At 39.7% G+C, this 24,392-nt stretch overlaps 1 protein-coding gene across 1 annotated transcript; it reads left to right on the top strand.

Annotated features, from left to right (window-relative positions):
- Window positions 1-727: 727 nt before the first annotated feature.
- On the top strand, window positions 728-24,392 carry slc6a2 (solute carrier family 6 member 2; the record flags this gene model as incomplete). Its single annotated transcript, XM_080052495.1, has 14 exons — window positions 728-1,025; window positions 2,932-3,063; window positions 6,062-6,299; window positions 12,896-13,034; window positions 13,625-13,759; window positions 14,522-14,625; window positions 15,904-16,028; window positions 16,355-16,467; window positions 17,954-18,082; window positions 19,033-19,132; window positions 20,095-20,195; window positions 20,865-21,032; window positions 22,153-22,224; window positions 22,519-24,392. The coding sequence occupies 14 exons, from the start codon at window positions 728-730 to the stop codon at window positions 22,540-22,542; spliced, it is 1,878 nt and encodes a 625-aa protein (XP_079908621.1). The 3' UTR covers window positions 22,543-24,392.

Below are 24,392 nucleotides of genomic sequence, written 5' to 3'. Positions count from 1 at the left end.
AGAGAGTTGGAGGCGACTTAAAAGCCCGCATTTTATATGGTCCCCGCTGGAGAAGGCGAGTCTTATAGTTCCTTCAGAATGGGCAGTCTTCCCTCAGATGCATCTGGACCACAGCAGCATCGGGCCATGGAGAGGTGTCCCTAGCTTCACCAAGTACGGAGGAGATTGTCTTTTTAGTTACGGACCTTTATATGGCCTTAGTTACCATGATACTTGTAAATAATTATTTATATTTTTACGTTATTGTTTGACTGAGTTTAATGTTTAGCGCGCAATGCGGTCAGTGCGCGCGGTGACGTAAAGAAGTAATCGCTCTCTCATTTGATGCCTGCCTGTTGCTGTGCGCTACAGATACACTGTTTTATCTTAGTAGAATAGTGTTAACATAGTTTTTAAGTATGTCAGCTGAATTATGAATAATGTGACTTCTAACCTGTATTTTTCACTGTGCGTAACTTCACTCTAACTTGCACTTGGCGCACGGACTCCAAACCTCTCCAAAACTCATTTTCGCTTCCCCCCTCTTCCCTCTGCTTAGGCCCATGTGCGCGGAGGAGGCGTCACTTTCGGTGGAGAACTCCCCGGTTATCCGGTGTCTGTCAGCGGGAGACTGCCGCCGTCTTCATCTAAGCGCACCGACTGAGAGCCATCAGCTGTGAGCCGTGAGAGCACCGGGCCAGCTGTGTGTGTGGGGGGGCTTCCGTACGCACCGCCTCGTTAGAAGAAGATGAATATCCAGGTTCTGCCCGAGCACAAGCTCTCGTCGGTGGCCCCGCTGAAAGAATGCAATCTGGAGAAGAGAGAGGTGGAACTGATCCTGGTGAAGGACCAGAATGGCGTCCAGTACACCAGCTCCTCCATCGTCCCCTCGCCCGGGCACCTCGCGTGTCCTCCCGGCAGAGACGAGGAGGACGACCGAGAAACTTGGGGCAAGAAAATAGACTTTCTGCTGTCGGTCATTGGCTTTGCGGTGGACCTGGCCAATGTCTGGAGATTCCCTTACTTGTGCTACAAAAATGGGGGAGGTGAGTAAACGTGTAATTCTGATAAGATTTATACTCGTGCAAGGATTGGAATTCACAAGACTAAATAGGGCTTTCGTTGTAAGACTAAAATACTATGCGTGAGTGGGTTCAGGTTCACTGCAAGTTACAGTAACTCCTCACAGTAAAATGGTGTATTTTGTTCTTCTTTGATGCTCCATGACTTTCTTTTATCAAGAGGTCAGGTACCAAAACGTTTCTATTCTTACCCTAAAATGTTCCAATGTGTGTTACCAGAGCAAATACTGCATCACTGCTATTTTTAGCCTAGATTTAGATTAGATTATAGTTATTTTTCCTATGTCGCTGTGTCTAATTTTAGTTCCCTTAATCTCATTCAATTGACTTTTTAATGGTCCCAGGTGTATAAACAGGGAGAGTGCATTAACATTCCATGATGAAGGAAATACCTCATTTTATTGAGGCATAGCACACACATGGAAAAGGGATAATGTGTATAACATCTACAACTTAACTGTATAGTTCATGGGAAGAGGATATCTCCTGCCATACTGTATGAGTACTTTCATTACAAGATGCTTTGGTAGAGTTTAGCTGTGTCCAGTCACTCAGCACTTGACTTAACTTGATAGTATTTACCATCCTTAAATGTATCAATAACTGAAGGTGAACTGTAGTGAGCTAACAAACAGGTTGTTGTACAGTACTTTAAGTTAAATACGTTTCAGTTTTCCTTTCAAATGTAGTAAAAGTAAGGCAAAATAACTAAGCACGTATTAGATTAGTATTGCTTTAACATTGTCCCACCTAGTTCTGTTCTTTCAAAAAGTGTTTGATCTTACACAATGAAGAAATGTCTTCTTTCACATAGGCGTGTAGGCAAGTGTAAAGCCGCTTTATGTCCTAAACTGACCGGTAACGTATCATATTGTCAGATGATTCCTTCATGTTTCACCATCGCCATCTGCAAATAATAATAATAAATAATCCACTGTAAGACAACCTACTAGAAATAAAATTAAAAGTCATACGAATGCTAATTTAAAATCTAGACAAACTAACACAACATTTAGGGGAATGCTAAGAGAAGGAAGAAAAGAAAGGGTGTAAATTATGATGGTCTACTGGTGTTTCTTATACATGGGCCAGACCAAATAGTCCGGGGGGGTCTGACATTCATGTAGTTCAAAGTACACTTTGAGGTTTATTTATCTGGTTGTCTGGTCTTACTAAAAATAGCTGTCTGGGCTCAGGTTAACTCTATATGTATGTCTGAATATGACAGTAAACAGATTGGGAACTTCCGCTGATTTCAGAACCATTGGAACACTGAAGCTGTACTGTAGTAAGAGAAACATTAACCAAAAAAAAAAAAGTATTGTTTTACCTTCAACAACACTCAATACGGCAACAGAGCGCTCACTAGAACGTGTTCCCCCGTGCCTGTGTGTCCATTCACGTGGTGAAAATCAACATTTTGTGCTCCGAAGGGGTCAACTCACTCAGTGGCCCTCAGCGAAACGCTTTCATTACTGGAGATAATGTGTCAGTTGTGATGGATAATGTCAAGAACAATTCAATTATGAGAGGTCATTTCCTCGCTTGGTAAATGTGAATGTGCTTACTGAGGCACAGCATGAAAATAGCTGTGTGTGGGCCTTCCGGGTGGTGTGTTGTTTTTCCAACATTGTGCCGACCAACACTTTTGTTCCCCCCCCCCCTGTTTTTCCCTTTTTTCTTTGGTGGTATTTTGTTTTGTCTAAGACTTATTTCCGTGTTAAGCGCATATCCTATAATGTCTCAAACCAAATGTCTTACCATGTCTTTAAACTATATAGGCAACATATGAATCACGCCTAGCAGGATATGAGCTATCTTTACTTTAAAAAATGAAAAGCATGAAATTTTATATTTTTTCTCTCTCCAGGTGCCTTTTTGATCCCCTACATTCTCTTCCTGGTCATTGCGGGGATGCCATTGTTCTACATGGAACTTGCCTTGGGCCAGTACAACAGGCAAGGGGCAGCTACAGTTTGGAAGATATGCCCTGCCTTTAAAGGTGAGCTACGTCGCAAATACACACACACACACACACACACACACACACACACACACACACACACGTGAACCTGCTTGCCAGTTTCCTCCCAGCAACCTCTTAAACTGTGCTGCTTACAGCCTCACTAATGCGTCTTTTGTGCTCCTCTGCGGAGTCTTGCCCTTTCATTTCATCCCTTTGTTCTTGTCCTTTACCCTTCGTAGGTTCACTAGTGTCACTTGCGACTAATCCTTACGTCACATCACCTCTTCCTCTTGCTTCACCTCTCTGTGTTTTACTGATCTCTCTATCCAACCTTACACCCCCGTCTGCGTTCTTTGCAAATGTCGATTTTCAAATGAGTGAAACAAAACCAAACCTGGCCCTGTGTCCGTGGCATGCTCAAGTACGTAGTATTGGGTCAATTAAATTGCAAGTCAATCCATTGGATTATTAAAAAAACATACTTTGGAAACACAAAGAAAAATCTCAAATCAAACAGGACAGAGTATGCACTGTTAAAAGCTTTTAGCACACAGTCAGTCCTTTTTCAAAGCGGACCCGGGTTCATATCCGGCCCGGACCATTCTCTGCATGTCATCCCTCTCTCTCTCTCTCTCTTTCTCTCCATCTCTCTCTCTCTCTCTTTCTCTCCCTCTCTCCATCTCTCTCCATCTCTCTCTCTCTCTCTCTCTCTCTCTCTCTCTCTCTCTCTCTCTCTCTCCCCTTTTCCAACTGTCAAATAAAAGGGTGAAAATACCCGAAGAAATATCTTACAAAAAACTCACAGACAGATTTATATTGTGTGAACTTTAAAACCAAAGCTTGCATAGAGTTTATTATATAAATCGGCATTAGCAATATGACCGATATCTCCTTTAATGTGAAGCCTTGTCGCCAGTTATTAGCAAAGTACCTATTACCTAAGTAGATCAAAGTGAAATACAGATCTAACAAAAATTCTTCTGGACTACCGCAGCGGTACATGAGACCGGACTTCCTCCTACTTTGTACTGGTCTCCCTTATTCATCTTATTTATTATTTGATGCAAATACCGTCACATATACTGTACCCCCGCCGGCACCACTACATAAGGGCCAGTCATTGCTTTTGTTGGCTTCAGAACTAAGGAGCGCTTGTTTTTTTGTTCCTGCATAGAATCAGTGAGTTTTGGGTTTATGGCCTCTGTGGTTTCATATTAAGACATCACATTCTAGAGACGAAACAACTGATCCTACAACGGACCAAAAAAATAAAGTATGGAAAGGTGGATGCATGCTCACACTACTTGGAATTTGACATGTATCCCATTGTGAGGATAAGATAGTGAACCCAAATGACAACCGTTTATCCGATCAACTATTCTTAAATAGCACATAACCTTACTTAAGGTGATTCTTCATTTATAGACACACACAGCTAATAGATGCTACGTCTGTTGGTGTGATACATATCACTTCTGTTTTACTGTTTGTGGAGAGTCCCTAAAACAAATATGGATTCAATGTTATCAGATATAATAAAGAAAACATCCTTCATTATTTTAAGTGTATCAGCCCAAATCAGCAATACTGGGTTGCAGAATGTATTACAACAAACAATTTGGAAACCATTCTTAATAAGGTGTATTAAAGAGGGTGTGTATTAAAGGTGGAGTCGGTCATTCTGGAGATTCTCGTGAGGAGACATTCACTGATTTTGACAAAAAGTGATCTTCACAACTGAAATGATCCAGAATCGCTGACCCCACCTTTAAATGAATTTTGTATTGGGCTGATTTTAATTATAGGGGAAGGTGGGGTGATTTGTGCAACTTTTTACTCAAAGTGATTTTAAAGTCAGGCCTTGACAGTTATGTCTCCAACTCAAATATGTACATATATTTCAGGATGTTGTGCATCCCTGGCAATAAAAACTTTGGATCTGGAATAAACTGTTTAAGAAATATAGCTTTCGGAAAAAAAGTTGTCTTGTCGCACAAATCACCCCACGTAGTGGGGTGATTTGTGCGTCATTGTGTCACAATGACAAAGTCACCATCATCATCTTTCTGGCCATCTGAACTCTCATCAGTGGTGTCGTTAAGTGGAATTGAGATGTCACCCTCTTCTGAGCTACTGTAGACAATCACTTTCTTTTGGTGACCAGCGTATACAGCCATGCCACTGGCACAACTCTCAGAAATGTACTTTGCACTAGTTGCTCCGTGCTTGTGGAACCAACTGCCACCTGACAAATGTGATTCCCCCTACATTTCTGCCTTTAAATCAAGGCTCGAAACCCATATGTACACCCTGGTGTTTCCTCCCCATTAACCCCTGCACTACTTACTTACCTCTGCACTACTATCTGTGTTTATGTGGATGTATGGGCTTTACGTCTTTTATTTTGGTTATTGTTATTTTACCTTCATTGTTTACCTACTGAATGCACTATGTACAGCACTTTGGACAGTGCAAACTGTCATAAATGTGCTTTTATAAATACATTTTACTTACTTACTTACTTATAACTCACCCAGGCCCTTGCGCACAAATCACCCCATCCCCAGAATTTTGGATAATAGGCATGATGCAGCAATTTAGGGTTGACATTGTGCTAACTATATAGACTCAAAGTATAGCATACCAAAGCACTAAAACATGTGTCAAATGTTTTCAAACGTGTCTATAATTGTTCAGACACAATAATCAAAAAACCTTGATCATGGAAATTTTACTTTGAAAGGCAAAACACAGTTTTTTGAGCTTAAATGTGCTTATATCTTATTCCTTGTGTCTCCCTTCTTTACAGGATGAGTCAAATGGATGGCTCTTCTTAAATATGTGGTCACATTTCCAATTTCTTCCACAGTTTTCTAGAAACAAGGGGTTTTGCAACTTCCAAAATGCACAAATCACCCCACCTTCCCCTACTTCACTGAACACAAATGTAACATAAAACTGATAACTGATTAACAATGACTGTGAAAGCAAGGACGTAAACTGACCTCACCGATATGTCTTGTTTTTTTCTCAGGTGTGGGCTATGCTGTGATCATCATAGCGCTGTACGTGGGCTTCTACTACAACGTGATCATAGCCTGGTCCCTGCACTACCTCTTCTCCTCCATGACCAGAGACCTGCCCTGGCAGAAGTGTGGAAACCCCTGGAACAGTGAGAACTGCACCGACCCACAATCCATCAACGGCTCCGTGCTCGGCAACGGCACGTCTTACGCCAAGTACAAGCTCACCCCGGCAGCGGAGTACTATGAGTGAGTCATTAACGAAAAGTCACATTCATGTGTTCATACAGTGCTGCTTAAAAGTATGTGAACCCCTTGAGCCTATTCGAAATTGTATTTAGTTTAACCATCAATAATTTATTTGTATCAATACCAGTATTTTTTATATGAAATAACAAATGTTTGTTTATCAATTCAACATTTTTTCTTTTCCGGAAATCAATTGTTAAAAGAGATAAAACAAATTATTTGCCAACTTTTGTATGTGCAAAAGTTTGTGAAGCCTTAGCAGCATTGCTTGAATCGAGCAGGTAAACACAATCAGGTCGGCCAAATTCAGTGATGAAATGGACCGATGTAATGAGAGATATTTAGGGATGAAATTGGGCAGCTGTAGATAAAACAGAAATAAAACCAGGTCAGTTTGTACATCAGATAGGGGAAAGGAAGAGTATTCAAGCCAGGGATGAACACATTTTAAGGGGTTACGTTTTTTTTCTACATCATGCGGCACTTTAAGAATACTTTTGAAATATTATTTTTGTACGTTGCATCACTCCAAAAACTCACCTTGACTGTTACACTCCAAGGATGTAGCATTAGTCGCTCCCCTAACCGGATTTGATCTGTCAGAAGAGTTCTTTCAACTTTATTAAGTGCAAAAAATCCTCCTCTCATTTTTTTTCTCACGCTGGCCTAAGTAATCTTCCATAGATAGGGATCTGTGTCGATCATTGCATGCAACTTCATGAAATAGATGTAACAGAAGAACCACTTTATAGTGACCTTTTTTTCAAGAGGAACATAACAGTAATATTATTGCAAAAAAGATAAAAGCTTTGGCCTGCAATGTTAATGTAGCCACTGTCTTACTGTACTACAGACTGTAAGATTATACATTGTCTATTTGTAGATGTTTGTTTAACTGTGGCACGTTATAACTGATTATGACAATTAGGCTTACAACAAACACTGTCACGTAGAAATTATGCTTTTTGTTTTGTTAGGAGTGTTTTATGAATAAGAATGGTACAGTATATACATCCCACATAACTATATAAATAGTGTGACTGGTCCCTGAAACGAGAGCAGAGGCCTCCCAACTAAATGACCCAGCCATAAGTGTGTGCACTGTAAAAAAGGTGTATACATAGAAAGTTCAAATGCACCCTTTGAAGTGCATAAAAAAAGTCTCCCTCTGTTTATACATCAAAAGACAGCCAGTTCTTTCCCCAGCCCAGCCTCTCTGAAGACTTGACTGTGCTGCCCAAGGGAAGTCTGTGGAGGGACTTGGACAGTACAAGAAGGACACACGATAAGGGTGACGCACATAAATACATTTAGCAATCATCCCTGGCAAATAATTTAGCTTGTTAAACTTCTTCTCCCATTCTGCCGGGCTGCATTTCCATAGTGTGTTTATTTAATCACTATTCCTGGATTTCAACTTCCAAGAACCCCCTTAAATTTGATATTTTAAAGAGAGTACGAGGAACTCTTTAATATTTATGAAATAGTTCAATCTTTCCTCTGGCGATCATAAATGACATCAAACAGCAAACGAGTTCATCAGTGAAAAGAACGCTACGATGATGTAGTTATTATTAAGGTCTTTGCTTTCGCCCTGAATTTAAGATAAATCCATCCACGACCAGAAAAGCCTGTGTTTATGAACGGTACTGAATCAAAGTTTATTTTGCTTCATCATCGTCATATTAACCATGAACAATCTGACATAGCCACATATAAATACATTAGCTCCTCTCTGTGCATCCTGTGGTCTCTCTTTCACTCGCTTCCAAAACAAATGCACGCGCCCGCCAACAGAGAACTTTAGGACAGCAGGCGCCTGTGTCGTAAAAACATTACAGCCTTTGTTCAAAGAGGCCACTATAATCAACAAAAACTGAAAAGTTCCTCATATTTGCTTTAAGTAAGTTAAGAGACAATTACTTTGAATAGGGAACTAAGGATTTTCATGACAGCTCCAACCTAGTGAAACCCTCCAGTATTTCTAAAATATAGCAATAATGAATGGTAGACATACAAACCGAAAGGCAAGGATCCCTCATCGAAAGAAAATCAGTATATGTGCACACACACACAGGCCTACAACAATAGAGTTACTTCAAGACAAATGTTGCAAGAAGTTACGCTCTGTAGGGGACAATAAAGCCCCCTGCTCACTGCTAGCTCCGAGCTCAGGAGCTCTGCCAAGGCTCAGCATGGGGAGAGTGAGGCAGACTTAAATCAACAATTATCTTGCTTCACCCCTTACTCTCTTTGACATCCATAAAAGCCCCCTCTCGAGTCTTCTGTCTACAGCCATCACATACTTAGTTTGCAGTTACATTTTAACTGTGAAACAAATTGTGAAACGGAACATTCTTTGACATAATTAGTTTATACCTGAGCTGGTGTGCTTTGCTAGTTAGTGGTCTAGGCATAATACCAATGTACTAAAAAACAATGTGCAGTATAACTCAGAGCCTCAATTTTTTTGCCCATTTATTACTTAAGTCTTACAGTACATTCATGATAACACATAACCTTAGTTTGTGTGATCACACATTGCTATTTAATGTATTTAAAGTACATGTTAAATGATATATTTGCTAACACCAATGTGAAGGAAGTAATAAAACATTTCAAAGCAAACAGTTTGGCCATGTGATGAATGTAAGTCCAATATTGACTGTACTTTTAGCTCTGTTTTTCAACCTGCTGTGTGCAATATGTGGTTGTGAGCTATTTTGCTGAAAAAAGCAGCATGTTACATGCAATAGAGTGAACATAACAGTAAATATGCAGACCGCAAAACCAAAACAGTGAGCCGAAAGATGCTAAAAACCTTGGTTGGGGTTAGGGATAACAGAAGAACATGGCTACAATGATCTGTGGGTCCATCATTACAGAAAATGTCATAGAACTTTGACTAGTGAAAGGAGTAAAAAGAGGATATTTTTATCACGTAAGGAGCAACAGCTAACTAGAGCAATTTACTATTCATCCCTGAAGGGCAATTTGATACAGATTATTAGCAATTTAGCTGATCAAAGAATTCCACATGGTGTCATACTGTATCTTCTACAAAGGTTCTCATGAACTTCAGTCACAGCAGGATCCCACTCCAATTTGTAGACTAAATTCTGTAAAAGTTTTCCTATCACAAATTACAGTTTGCACCGCACTGCTGTATGTAGCACCGGCAAATGAATAGAGTGAACATACTGTATTTGTAGCCGACAAGAACAAGCAGGTGTTACTTTAACATCACGCGAGGGAATTTAACAATAGAGTCAAACTCCACTCCACTCGACCTGATTCGACGTGAGTGATGTGAAAAGTTGCATTTTAAATCATGTGTCAGGGCTGCAGTCTGCAAGAGGCAGAATTAAAAAGGGTTTTAAGTGAGGGCAGCCAAAATAATGACCTGGAAACAAGAGCTTTAGGCATTTCACCGTGATTAATTTTGACAAGTCGTCTCCGGAGATCAAAGTAACCGCATCACGTCTATTTACTCTAAAGAATCAAGCTGTCCCAATGGTGTATCTCCTCCTCTCCTAACGGCAGACAAATTATGAAGCACTTGGGATGGTTCTTTTCACAGAGCTGCCAGTATGCTTTAAAAGAAGTGTTTGTAGGATAGTCCAACAGGTTTGAAAACTATCCCTCGACACCTTTCTGACATCAGAAATGGGAGGGGGTGCTGCCAAAATTTTTATGTAACTTTTTTGACAGTCACACGTTCACTCCTAGCAGCCGTGTGTGGGTGGAGGTGTGTGGCCGTTCAGAACAGCTCAACACACTTTTGGTTTTTCGATATGGTAGGACAATACATCTTACAAACTAGATATTTTTGAGCATAATTTGGACCTAAAATTAGGGTCAAAAATTAATTTAGGCCAGTCAATTCCAATTCCATATTACAAACAAACATGCCTTTAAATATGTGGTGTGTCTACACTATAAAAACATGCAATTACATGAACATGAAAACAAATAGGTATATGCAGATGTTGACACAATATACTACTCATTTATCACCCATGGCATAATTTGTTTTGTTTTTACATTTTCTCAAGTGTAGATATCACCAAAGGTTAAACAATAAAAATAAAAATAAAAGGAATTTGCATTGCATTTGCATGTTTGCGAAATAACAAGGACACCACCAACTTCTTTCCTTCAGTTCACCCATATCCTTTTCTTTTGTAGATCTGGGCTGAGGTAACCACGTCTGATTGAATGTCAAGGTTAACGAGTCTTGATAAATGGCCCTCTGTTTAAACAAAAAATATCTAATTACAAAGACACTCGAGACGATTGCTTGCACTTCAATCTCACAGACAATTTAACATTGGTCGAACGGATTACCTTTAAAATACACACGAACAATCACTCGTAATTAATTAAATAAACAAGTTGGAAATTAGATAGGTGCCCTCAGCTGTGTTTTGTTTTACCGAGTCTGTAGTCCTTTTTATTTGTGTATATTTCACATGCCCAATTCCTTATTCTGTAACCAACATTAAGACAAGGCAGCCTGCACCACTATAGTGTGCCAGCCTGGAGTATACACAGAGCACCAGCTAATGGCAACATTGAGTGTTAGGAAACGCAAGCATAACCAGCTTTGCCCGAGAGTCGATAAGATTAAATGTGTTTAGAGTATAACTGGGCCAAAGGGACCTGGATTGATGTTATAGTGACCATTACTGGCAGTGCACTTCTATCAATACTATCAGATGAACAAGTAGGCCTTCGGGCATTACAACACACACACACACACACGCACATACACGCACACGCACACACACACACACACACACACACACACACACACACACACACACACACACACACACACACACACACACACACACACACACCCACACATATACAGTATACACCAACACAAAGCCTCCAGGTCATGAGCATAGAGACTCTTATTTTTCCGTCCCCAAATAAACTGATGTCTTCACGCCGCTATCTGCCCTCTCCCCGAAGACCTAATAGCTTTGAATTATCAGCCAAAGATAAGTGAAGTCTGGAGAGGAATTTCACAGATCCTCACGGGTCCCTTAAGACTGTATTTCAGAGCATATTATAGTTTGGGTTTTCCTGAGTTTTGTTTTTCTTTTTTTCTCCCTTGTCTGGCTGTTGTGTAAGCAACTTGTGTATCAGATCCAATCCAGTTCCGCTGTTTATCAACTCATAACGTCATACACACAGACTTAATTGGGTTTTTTCTTGAGAAAATATTTAGTAAGGTCCACTGTGTAAATGCTATCATGGCTGTGCTGCAGCTACAGTAGATTGTACTGTCATGTGTTAGAAAGTTCAGGTGACAAACTATGATAAAGAAATTACTTTTCACAATATATTCTTACAAAACTGTTCTGAACTGTAGGCCGCAAAACATCCGTCAAGCATGTGTTATGATTGGTATTATTACTCCTATCCTTTAGAAAGAACTGTATTGTTGTTTGGCATAACTATACGTTCACATTAACACTACTGTTAAATGCCAGCTTACAGTTTCATGTCCACCATCAAAATGAACAGCATCAAATCATGTTGTCCATTCAACTTTGTGGATCTTACTGGAGCAATTCCTGGATTGCACCGACCATGGTGCAAGAAGGATTCAGTCCATTACTGCCACTGAGAGGGGTGATGATGGAATAGTCCCAAGTTGCGGCAGACACAGTTTTTTGTTTTACACCGGTGCTTCTTAGCTTTTGGCGAGACATCTCACAAAGTGCCAGTTACTCACAGAATAGTGAGTGGGCAAAGTCACTCAGTTCTTGATTTGGTTTTTCAGTTTAGTTCCATAGACTCTTAAACATTCACAGACCTATTAGGCGTATACTGTCACCAGATGATACGACAACATATTCACAACCACGTATTTTAACCAAAGTGGCAAGAAATGTTAAATAAGCAGTACATGGATTTTGCTCCTACGTTGACCCGATGTGAGCTTCCTTCCCACTTTTATGAGCAGACTTGCAAAGAATGAATCTGCAGCTGGACATAATGTTTAGCTAGGAAAATAAGTATTCCTTTGTTTCATTGTGTCATAATAAAACACCTTAAAAACTCAATGAGTGTCTGGCTGGAGGAGAATGGCCCATAATAGCGGAATACCATACATTTTTATTTTTTTTTTACCAAGATGGATAGCTTAACTTTAGGTGTAAAGACATTTATTTTACATAAGTGTGTTGTAAGTCAGTGAGGGGAATGCTTTTCCAACGATGAGCGGAGGTGATATGACAGCAACATGCATGGAAAGTGGTTGAAGGTGGAATGCTGTGATGCATTTCCTCCATAATTCATCTCCCATCTTCACCCCAGGCACCTACAGCGTTTGTGGGCTGGTCTGACCACCCAGATGCAACACAATCTGGGCGGGCTGCAAAATGCATGGCTTACGGGTTAATTCTCATCCGTATTTATCATATCATAATACACAGTTTAATTGTTTGTTAACAATACAAAGTAGTTATTGGTTTATCAAAGAAGAAATGTCTTGTATTTCAGGATAGAATGCATCAGAATGAAAAGAATATCATCTGGATATCATGTTTCATAATGTATTTTCTGTGTGTGTCCTCTAGACGGGGTGTGTTGCATCTCCATAACAGTAGGGGCATAGGGGATCTGGGCATGCCTCGCTGGGAGCTTTCCCTGTGTCTGGTGGTAGTGGTCTTCATCCTCTACTTCAGCCTGTGGAAAGGAGTCAAGTCATCTGGGAAGGTACAAGACTGGACCAGCAAACAAAACCATCCACAGCTGCTTTCTCTTTTCTGGATCTGTACTTCTTTTGATTTAAAAGCGTAGACAATGCAAATCATTTTATGACGTAATTTACAAGACTGTGTAGCTGTTATTCTGTTACAGGGACATTGAGTCAACAGCTTAGTACAGACTGTTTGTACTGATTCAAAAAAGCGATAAACATTGTGAAAACTGGAGACTATTCTTCTGTCAATGATGAAACCCAGTGTTAACACACAGCCTAGATAAACGGGAATGTTGTCATGTCACGGCATGCCCGTTTGTTTACATGTCTTTTTTTGGTTTTTTTTGTAACCTAACCGTTTAGCAAACATTATGTTTTGATCAAACCCACTACAAATCGTACATACCGTATTTCTTGTTTTGCTGTAGTACATAACCTTCCTACTCATGGACAGTACGGGAGAGGCACTGGGTATTTCCTGTCTCATTTGTTAGTATATACTGTCTGCCACATACTGTGTCTGTTTATTGCTGGAATGGTTCTATGAAAATGGCGGCTGTATGTATGATTGACCTATCCGCTTTGTGTGTGTGTGTGTATTCAGGTGGTATACATCACAGCCACCATGCCCTACGTGGTCCTCTTTGTTCTGCTGATCCGAGGCATCACTCTGCCAGGCTCCATGGACGGCATCAGGGCCTACCTCCACATCGACTTCAAGAGGCTCAACAATCTAGAGGTCAGAATAGAGACAGTGCATGCTTGATGGAGGTCAAAATCATCAGAGAGATATTTTGACCTTTTTTATCAGTGCAGTCACTTAAAAGGAAAGGAATTACTCTTACTTTGAGTATGAAATCCAAGGTTTCAATTGTGAAGAGACCAAACATGTTTTTTGTGCCATTTGCTGACCTCTCGTTGTGTGTTAACTTACTGATTTATCTATTTACGTTAGACCGTTATGAGTAACATTTACGATACAGTCTGTTTTGGTTGAGTCTGTCTAACTGTAATTCATATGGGTGGAGTACCTAATGCTCTGAGGGGTTAAAGGCTAAATCCTCCCATGTTGGGTGTATGTGCATGACTGATTGTAAGCATTCATTCTTCAGAAGCATTTTTTTCCCAAGCTCCAAATCTTCTTCGTTGCTGATCTTAAGTACATGTGTACGGGCTGAGGGAAAAAAGTTCTCACATTAAGAGGCCCTTGAAGACCACAGCCCCCAAATAACCATTGCTTATGAAAGGTGTTTAAAGGTGCACAGTTGACGGTTATGGTCTTTTTTTATTGAGCTGTGTGAGTACCACGCTCAAGCAAGCATGATACACGAGGAAGCTTGGCCCTGGCACGGTTGGAAGAAAAAAAAAGTCAGACAAGTTGCTCAAAATAATGACCCAAATGGAAGTTATGGCCAACATAATAATGTCTGTTTGATATTATTTTTTTTTATCTTAGGAATTCAAAAGCTGTCTTGTTTCTGTATAATTTGTTTTGCCTTAGGTGTGGATTGATGCTGCCACCCAGATCTTCTACTCACTCGGGGCAGGATTCGGTGTGCTCATCGCATTCGCCAGTTATAACAAATTCGACAACAACTGCTACAGGTATGAGCTTACACTGACTTTTTTTTTATTTTAGATTTTTGTGATAATCCCAAACAAGCCCACAGCGACATAACATCCTGCTGTTTTCTGAGCGCTGGGCTTTTTCGAGCATGTAACTGGATCACGGAAGCATCAGAGGGGGATGCTAATCAGTTGAGCTGACCCCATTGACCAGGTGTTTTGTCAGGACAGATAGGCAGGCACAGGAAGGGTTGCCAGATAAATAGCCAAAGGCCGAATGTTGACTGGTTTGTCTAAGTGCTGCTCTTCTTCAGAAAAAAAAATAGCAGGGGATGAGGTTAAGAGCTTGGCCTTATCTTTTTCCACATAATAGGTTGCAGTGGAAGATGCTGTTGGCGAAAAAGTAAATGTAACATATCGTGGTGGCAAACAACCCACACCTCTACCCCGCAGACAAAACATACCTTGCTAGAGCGACACACAATCTATACAACAGATTAAGCTGAAATATATTTTTTTTCCGTAGTATGTGCTTCTTAAAATGTAAAATTACAATAAATCATCTCCAAATGGTTGATATATGATGCAAAATGTCACCGCAGAGACTTGCAACTTCCACATACGTGCTTTGCTATATGCTATAAGCATTAGGGACCCCTCATCTCCTGTGTGCTTTCACTTCATTAACTTTCTTCAAACCCCAAACAGGGCCTCTTCTTTCCCCTCCTCGTTCATGTCCCATTGAGAGATGTGCGTGTGGACTGTTGGAAGGTGGAAATTGCATTATGCCCTCAGTGGCAAGTCAAATAAATCTGAAAGGCAGCAGCCCGGAAGAGCCAGGGATTTTAGAAAAAAACAAGTACAGATTTTGTGTTTGAAATAATGAACCTGGATGGGAAACATATCTTGATGTGCCACAAGTAACACAAACACGCGCCATGTTTGTTTTTACATGTTCATATCCGTCAAAAGATTCAGGACTAATGTCTGTTTTAGCTGTCAAAAATAAATGTATTGAGGGGGCGCTTGTGGATTAGTGGTTAGAGTGTCCCCCCCTAGAGGCTCAGTCCTCTTCGCAGCAGACCCTGTTCGAATCCGGCCTGTGGGTTGGTCCTCTGCATGTCTTCCCCTCTTTGCCACATTTCATCTCTGTCTTTCCAATCTGTCTAATAACGTGAACAAATTTAAAAAATAATCCTTGTAAAAAAAAGTTAAGTTAGATAAGTTATTGAATTCTCAGCCAAGTAGACATATGAAAAGCAAATATAAAGACAGTTTCTTTCTAACTCTTTTCTGTTGTGTGTTTCCTGTCTCTAGGGATGCTCTGTTGACCAGCACAGTAAACTGCGTCACCAGTTTCTTCTCAGGGTTTGCCATCTTCTCTGTGCTGGGATACATGGCGTTCAAACACGGGGTGAAGATAGAAGATGTGGCAACGGAGGGTAAGTGTTGCTGTTCCACATACAACCACTATTACAACCATCACTGACCCCCTTTAATGTGTGTATTGCTGAAACTCAGTTCATCGCATGCCCTTATTTTGTATCTTTTCCTTTACACTTTTCAATGGAATTGTTTAGTGATGTCATTTTTGATTATGCTTGCAAATGTTCTTCATACAAACTTTGTATGAATTCTTCGAAAGCCATAACTTAAACGTGCTGTTGTGTGTGTGTGTGTGTGTGTGTGTGTGTGTGTGTGTGTGTGTGTGTGTGTGTGTGTGTGTGTGTGTGTGTGTGTGTGTGTGTGTGTGTGTGTGTGTGTACAGGGGCAGGGTTGGTGTTCATCATCTACCCTGAGGCCATTTCTACACTGCCTGGATCAACGTTTTGGGCCATTGTGTTCTTCATCATGTTGCTGACTCTGGGCATTGACAGCTCGGTAAGTCCTAACCACTGCTCTAACACGATACTAACAAGATGCTCAAGTTTGCAAAATATATGTTAATGCTTAGAGGGTCATACATGTTAAGGGGTTATACGAGGGGTTATACGAAGATAAAAAATTAGTGGTGAATATTACTGATTAACTACATGCATGCAAACAGTGTATGAAGGTTTACACAGGGCTTCAATATTGATTAAATGTACAGTATTTGGAAGGGAGTTCTGAGGTGGTGTTTCCCGTTTTTGAACCAGGGCTACCTTTACCCTGCACTAGCAGAACAGAGCAGGGTAAAGGTATAGGTAGCTACATTGTACGTCAAGACCCCTTCTACATGGTAGTGATACCGATTTGTCATGTTTAGTAGCTTTGCTGAGTTGCCCTTTAAACCTGACATTTATTGGGGGAAAAATGTTCATTGCATCCTCACTGGAAGCCATTTAATCTCTGAGAAACTGTGCAGTAATGTCCCCTCTCCCAAAGCACCAATTTGCTTTGAAAGATGTGAGATTACAGCAATTTATCATGACAACAATTAGTCTGCTATGACATGGAAATTACCCTGTCCAATGTTTCAAGTGGACTGAATCAACGTCTACAGATTTATTTATTTATTTGTCCTTTTAATAATTCAAAAAAATTAATTATTAGGCTTCTGGGCCATTTTAAAGTAGGCTGTTAAGTGACACTCATTTAAATGGTTAATCATTCGTGGATTAATACTGCCAACTGTTCAATGAGTAAAGTGGATGATAATGGACATCTGGCTCTTTGGTTATACAACTGTAAACAGATAGGATTTTTCACAACTGATGATGTGGTCAGGTTGTTGAGTTTAATCAACAATAGAAAAGTAATTGCTACAGTGAGGTCAGAGTGACTGAGTGTGCGGCCTGCGACAACATAAGTTTCCCTCTATGACGTAGAAAGCAGCAGTTATTTAACAAAACAAAGCATCCGCCCCATGACTCAGACAGGCGCTACATAAACAAAGCAAAGTTATGTCACCTCCTGTCTGGAAGAATATGTCCATGAAGTCTTTCAATCTTCAACTTACAAGATCAGAAGAAGACCATGACAGTATGTGTGCGTGTGTGTGTGTGTGTGTGTGTGTGTGTGTGTGTGTGTGTGTGTGTGTGTGAGAGAGAGTGTACAACTACCGTTTGCCCATGCCACACTTGAATTAAAATACGCCGTGGTTCATATTATAAAGCAGTGTATCAAAAGGTTACGTTGTCATTCACAGCCTTTAAACAAATACATTATTGTGTTAGTAAATTTGTGTTGAGCTATTCTTTCCTCACATTTCTTGTTATTTATCAATACATAACCATACATCATAACTATTGTCAGTCAGTTGAGGTTCAGTTTGTGTCAGTATACTTATGCATATACTTTAGAAGTGCAGCAATTACATAAGATCACAATTTATTTGTGTTGTCTCCCAAGGGATCTCACTCTAATGTCTTTTTGTTTCCACCAGATGGGAGGTATGGAGGCCGTCATCACTGGCCTGTCAGATGACTTTAAGTTTCTGAAGAGAAACAGAAAGGTCTTCACCTTCGCCACTGCCTTTGGCACCTTCCTGATCGCCCTGCTCTGCATTACTAATGTCAGTATCAGCTTTTTAAACTCCTATACATTTACACTACTGAAAGTTTATTCATTTAGAAAAATTAAGATATGCATGTGTTAAAAGAACAACTCACACAACAATATTGTAATTTTGATTATATACCTATAAGTATGAATGTCATGTAGTGTCAAAATATGAAAAATGGGCGATTTAAACATTTCACCACTGATCTGACCACAGTAGTTAAGCTTGGGAGCGCTGTGTGTATGTGTGAATGTATTGTGTGCTTTTTATTTCCTGTATCTATGTGTTAAGGACCCCCTCGAAAAATGAGACTATTCATCTCAAGGGGTTTAGCCTTCTACTACACTCTCAATTATCTGTTGTTTCAGAAACAATTGCTTAAAAAAATGCCACAGAAATCGAAAACCCCCACCATTGCCAAACTCTGCCAACACATTCCAATTTAATTAAAGCTCTTTCCAGGAAGCACATGAGTAATTTCCCCCTGTGGTCCCTATTCAATCACATTGTACACGCCAGGAGAAAAACGACTACGAAAATACAGACTTTTGAGACGGAGGAGTATTATGTTAGTGATTCACATGGTTTCTTCCCATAATTGGATCAAGCGAATCGTTAAAAAAAAGTGTATTATTTATTTATGATTTTGCCTTACAGTATGCTAGGTCCGTGCCACATGACACAGGTTGTACCACTCGGGAAATAAATGAATGATTCAATGTACTAAAGAATTAACTTTTTGTCCATGTGAGAGTCAGATGTCAACTCATGCTAAACTAGCATTAACAATACACTGAGAGACCATTACTTACTGACCCCACACAAATGTTCACTTTGTACAGTGTGAAGATAAAAGACACACACACCCACGGACATACACACAAGCACACACACACACACACACACACACACACACACACACACACGTAATGAATAACCTCTGTCTCTTTCCCTGTCTGTAGGGTGGCATCTACGTGCTGACCCTGTTGGATAAGTACGCAGCAGGAACTTCTATACTGTTTGCTGTGTTGATCGAGTGCATCGGAGTGTCGTGGTTCTACGGTATGAAATTCAACAGTTCTTTATCAATATAATGTATTTTCTTAAATGTCATATGTCATTACAAAATGACAATGAAATGAGCAAGATAAAAGTTAAAAAAAAAGAATTTATATCCACTCAACCCTTCTTACCTACTTGCCATAATCTCAGTCTTAAGAAAAACACACACACACACACACACACACACAAAAATGTTGCAGGTGAAAATGTTCTTTATAATCAGCAAGGAAAAACTCAACACCAAGATTAAACACATACAAAGGCAGAACATCGTAACATTGTTCACATATGCAGTATAGGGGTGAGTAAGATCAACAGCAAAAAACAAGTAAATAGCACAAAGCACATTAACTCACACTATGGCATGCATGGGCAATTAGGCCCATTTAGGAAGCCTGGTCAATCTCACCACCATCTGTAAACCCTGTAAAGGGGACAGTTAAATTACAGGAAAACAACCCGGACAAAAACAAAAAGATCCTGTTTAAAGGTGCGGTGTGTAAGATTTGTGTTTTTCAGAACAGACTTGTTGGAAGACAAAGAAGAAGTACTATAGAATAAATAACTAAATACATCTTCACCTCATCACTTGATGTTGATGGAAAGACTTGAGGCATCTTTAGTAACTAGCTTCTTGTCCTTGAAGGCCACCGTAGCTTCTGTACATTCTCAAATTCTAAGCCAAAGAGACATGGTGTGAGTTATGTCTGCTCAAGGTCTTCTGACATTTTTTTACCATTTATTTCAACAAGTGAGACAGTGTGCAAAGAACTTACTGTAGTCCATAAATATTGAGTGTTTAATGTGTGTGTGTGCTTGTGTATATACAGTATATATATACTGTATGTGTGTGTGAATAACTTACATGTGTGTGTGAGTGTGTGTGTGTGTGTGTGTGTGTGTGTGAATAACTTTATCATCCGCATTAACCTTTGATGTGTAACTTTGCATGCTCACTCCAGGTGTGGACCGCTTCAGTGAAGACATTGAGCGGATGATGGGCTTTAAGCCCGGTCTTTACTGGAGGCTGTGCTGGAAGTTTGTCAGCCCCGCTTTTCTGCTGGTGAGAGCAATAAAAAAACATTAAAAGTAATTACATTGGCCTGTCTATGTTTGACAGGGATTAAGTCAGATCCTATAGACAGAACACAAGACGAATTGACCATTAAAATTAGTTTATGGTTTATTTTACTGTATTCAACAAAAGCTTGCAAAGAATATGAAGGTGGCATTCATTCAAGCATGCTTCGTAATTAATATGCTATGGTTAACTTGTTTTTGATACACTACTGGCCATGTGTATTAAACTCATTATGAACCTCCTCTTTGATATATTGCTGCCTACACCCTGCATAAAAGCAGATATTTCATAGTGACAAGGGTTGTGAGAGGAAGATTTGTTATTCCATATTGTCATAAAAAGTGACATGTCCAAAATGAATCACCATTATATTTAACCAAGCTTTTGTATTATAAAATAGTACTCAACCTTGTTGAGATTGCCAATTGAATGTAGTGCAACAACAACATGTTCTCGTTTTCATCAAGCACCATTGTGCTAATAACATAGGAGATGATTAATGTGATTGAGAAAATAATGCTACGACACAACACTACACCCTAACAATTATATTCCATTTCTCCCTAATGTTTTGGTATGAGCACTGCACTATATTGCGAACACTAAATGCGGCACTCTAACATTTGTATTGCCTTTTTTCGTCCCATACAGTTTGTGGTAATAGCCAGTACGGTGAAATCGTCAGGGCTGAAGTACGATGACTACGTCTTCCCCGGCTGGGCTAACTACGTGGGCTGGGGCGTGGCCATGTCCTCCATGCTCTGTGTCCCTGTCTACGCCATTTATAAATTCTTCAGTTTGTCAGGAACATTTAAAGAGGTCAGTATCAAAAACGTACTTCAGATGATTGAATGGTCATACATTGACTCAATCTACAACCAGGTTGATCACTAAAGATGAAGTCATAAAATGGTAAATGGTCTGCTTTTGTATATCGCTTTTTATCCTTAGACTAAGATTCCAAGACTCTCATTTACACACACACACACACACACACACACACACACACACACACACACACACACACACACACACACACACACACACACACACACACACACATAGTAATGGTGGCGTGCTAACACACAGATCGCCGGCCACCCATTGGGAGCAATTTGGGGTTTAGTAACTTCCCCAGGGTCTCTGATAAGATCTGGGCAGGAGGTGGAAATCGAACTGCCAACTCTGTGATCAGCCGCGGAGTTCACACGAATGACCAAAGCACTAAATAGTGACTGTTTCTTACTTAGATATATCATATGGTCCAAATAAAATAGTATGACACATACACAGTGCACTTTTGCTGCGCAAAACTGCAGCCAAATGCCGTCACTGTTTAACAGTAAAAATGTGACCTTAAGGCACGCTTTTTTTTCAATGAAACTTAAAAACCGGCAATCTGATTTATGAGTGAACGTACCTCTCTCTCTCTGCGATGACACTTCCAGGGGAAATTATTGCTTCAAAGCAGTGATAGTTTATGATGGGGTAATCATCAAAGCTCCACAGAGACACTTTCATCCCTCAGCAGTGCACTAGTGTCAGCCTCACAATCGCCAAATCCCATTGGCAATTCCCGTTGGTACTCAAAGTTGAACTGGGTTTAGGTTGTGTCCTTTATCATTGTTACAAAATAGACATGTTTGAAGTTCCTTGATAAGGATTTCTCACAGGTTCCAAAATGCATTGCCATTTTATGTTGGAGATAAAGCCCATTAGGAAAATGTAAAAGTGTCTTTAGTGTTGTAATGTGTTATAAGTAATTGATTTAAGTGTTTTCTACTGTATATACATATGTATGTATGTATATACGTGTGTGTGTGTGTGTGTGTGTGTGTGTGTGTGTGTGTGTGTGTGTGTGTGTGTGTGTGTGCCTGGGAGAGAGGCTTGTTGTGTAAGAAGTGTTACAAAAAATGTGTTGTACTTACTTGTGTTTCAGAGAATAGCCTATTGCATCACCCCAGAACATGAATATCATTTGGTGGCTGAAGGGAATGTGCGGCAGTTCAAAGTAAGGGAGAATGTTTGTGCTTTTTGCTTACAGTTTTAATTTGATCTACAGTAGCCTAAGGTTAAAAAAAGACAGTAGAGATAATAGATAATGAATAAAAGTTAATACTTGTGTGTAGGCCTTGACTTTAAAAACAACGCATAAGGATATAACAGATACTCTTAATGATTTTTTTTAGCAAAGAATCGGTTAATATTCAAGAAACATTGACCAATACAGTTATAATGGGATAAAACATTTTTTTGCTATTACCGGTAAGTCGCATAACCGACCCAACACTGTCTTATTTTTCAGCTTAAGCATTGGATGGCCATCTGATGAAAACAATACCCAGAATTCCCTTATCCATCTTCACATCTGGTGTTTGGAGTTCCTGTGTGCCACCAGTGAATCAGACGGACAGACGAGGAGAGCGACACACTCCCAACCTCCCTCTCTCTCTCTTCTCTCTGCTCGTTAATCCCCCCTGGGCCCTTTGATTTCAACTGTAGCTTTAAGCACTTTGATCCCAGAGTTTGGCCCTGTTACCATTTCAATACCACTGACTCCACAGCTCATAAGAGGGTTGGGGCACCCCATGGCGAAAATGTACTGTTATCTGCCAATGGACGTCGTCATGGTTTTTTGATATATAAGTATAGCCTTAGCCTACTATTCTAAATATTCCTAACTGAAGTTATGATTTTGTATCATTGGTGATGTGACTATTATCTCCGGGAAGGGACAGAAAACTAAACTTAAAAACCAAAACGATCCCATTTCCTTATATAAAGAGGTCCAAAAATATTTACATTTGAAAACGTATTTCTTTAGGCATTTTATTATTTATTTTTTTTACGTTGAAAAAAAATTAAATAAAAAAAAAAAAGATTTCCGTTATGTTGTCGGAGTTTGCTTATCTGTGTCAGTGCCTTATCAAGCGAGACACTTCATGTTTCTTACAGTCTGTACAGGAAGAAACAAAAATAAACTGTGTTGACTCAGGAACCCACTAAATCAAAACCACAGTTTGTGGATGGCAATCTCTGCATTAGAGCGAGGCCTTTGATACTGTATATCCCAACGTCAAAGAGTATAAAGGTCCTGTGACAGTGCCCCAAGGTCAAGATAGTAAACAGGCTCGATATAAAGGTTTTGTGTCATATTATTTTTTACTGTTTCAGACAAGGGAATATTGCATGTATCACTCCCAAGCTTTAAAAATAACTGAGGCAGTCTTCATGCATATACATTCTTATGCTTTGAAAGGCCTTAATCTTAAAGAAGCACTAACTTAAGGCTGGAGCTGGTCAGGGCCTGGCTGCTCAACAAAGGGGAAAAATTCAGCAAAAGAAATGGCGTATCTATTACATTGTTTTTGTATTATTGCTGTGTGATTTTTACTTTATACATTGTTTGTCCGTTCAGTGTTTTTGAGGAATATTTGTGGCTTTTTTTCTCTTGAGACAGAGAGAAAAAGTGTGTGTGTCTGTGTCTGTGTGTGCGTGTGTGTGTTTGTTTGTGTGTGTGTGTGTGTGTGTGTGCGTTTGGATTTTGTTGCCAACCATGCTGTTAGTGTACAGTACATGGAGGTCAAAATGCCTCTTTCACTGCACTGTGTATTAACTATGCGCTAACTATACATGCGTGATAACTCATACATTTTTTCATTTGATACATATCTTGTGATGTTCCACTTATTCATCACCATAGAAGTGCCAACATTTTCCCCCTAAGAATGTTTTTTGTGTTTCTATTTATTTGAATGAAGTTGACTTTTTACTTTGAAACATAACAGGCCCTTTGCTGAAAAGGAATAAAGCCACAAAACGGGAAAGAAAAAAAAATCGAAAATATGTGGAATATATAAAGATATACAAATTATATAAATATAAAATAAATATATTCTTTTGTTATATCTACTCTTGTATTTATCAAATTGTTTATAATAAAAAACGTGAATGTAAAGTATTTTAAATGTATCTGTCCGCTGTCATAACATGGTGTTTGATGTATAGCTAAGATGAAATATTTAGAGAAAAAATGTTATTCAGTGTTAACCCGGGGGCCACTTTGTCACACACGAATGAAACCCTGGCTTCTCCTGGACTATGTTTACAAAAATACTGTGTACAATACCAAATGTCCTGTTGAACGTCGGTGACAACTATCTATGAAGAAGTCTGAAG

This window comes from Ammodytes marinus (genome assembly GCF_949987685.1).
Source record: "Ammodytes marinus genome assembly, chromosome: 1".
NCBI lineage: Eukaryota > Metazoa > Chordata > Actinopteri > Uranoscopiformes > Ammodytidae > Ammodytes > Ammodytes marinus.
Note: the sequence above shows the minus strand (reverse complement) of the source record. Positions and strands in the feature narration are given on the sequence as shown.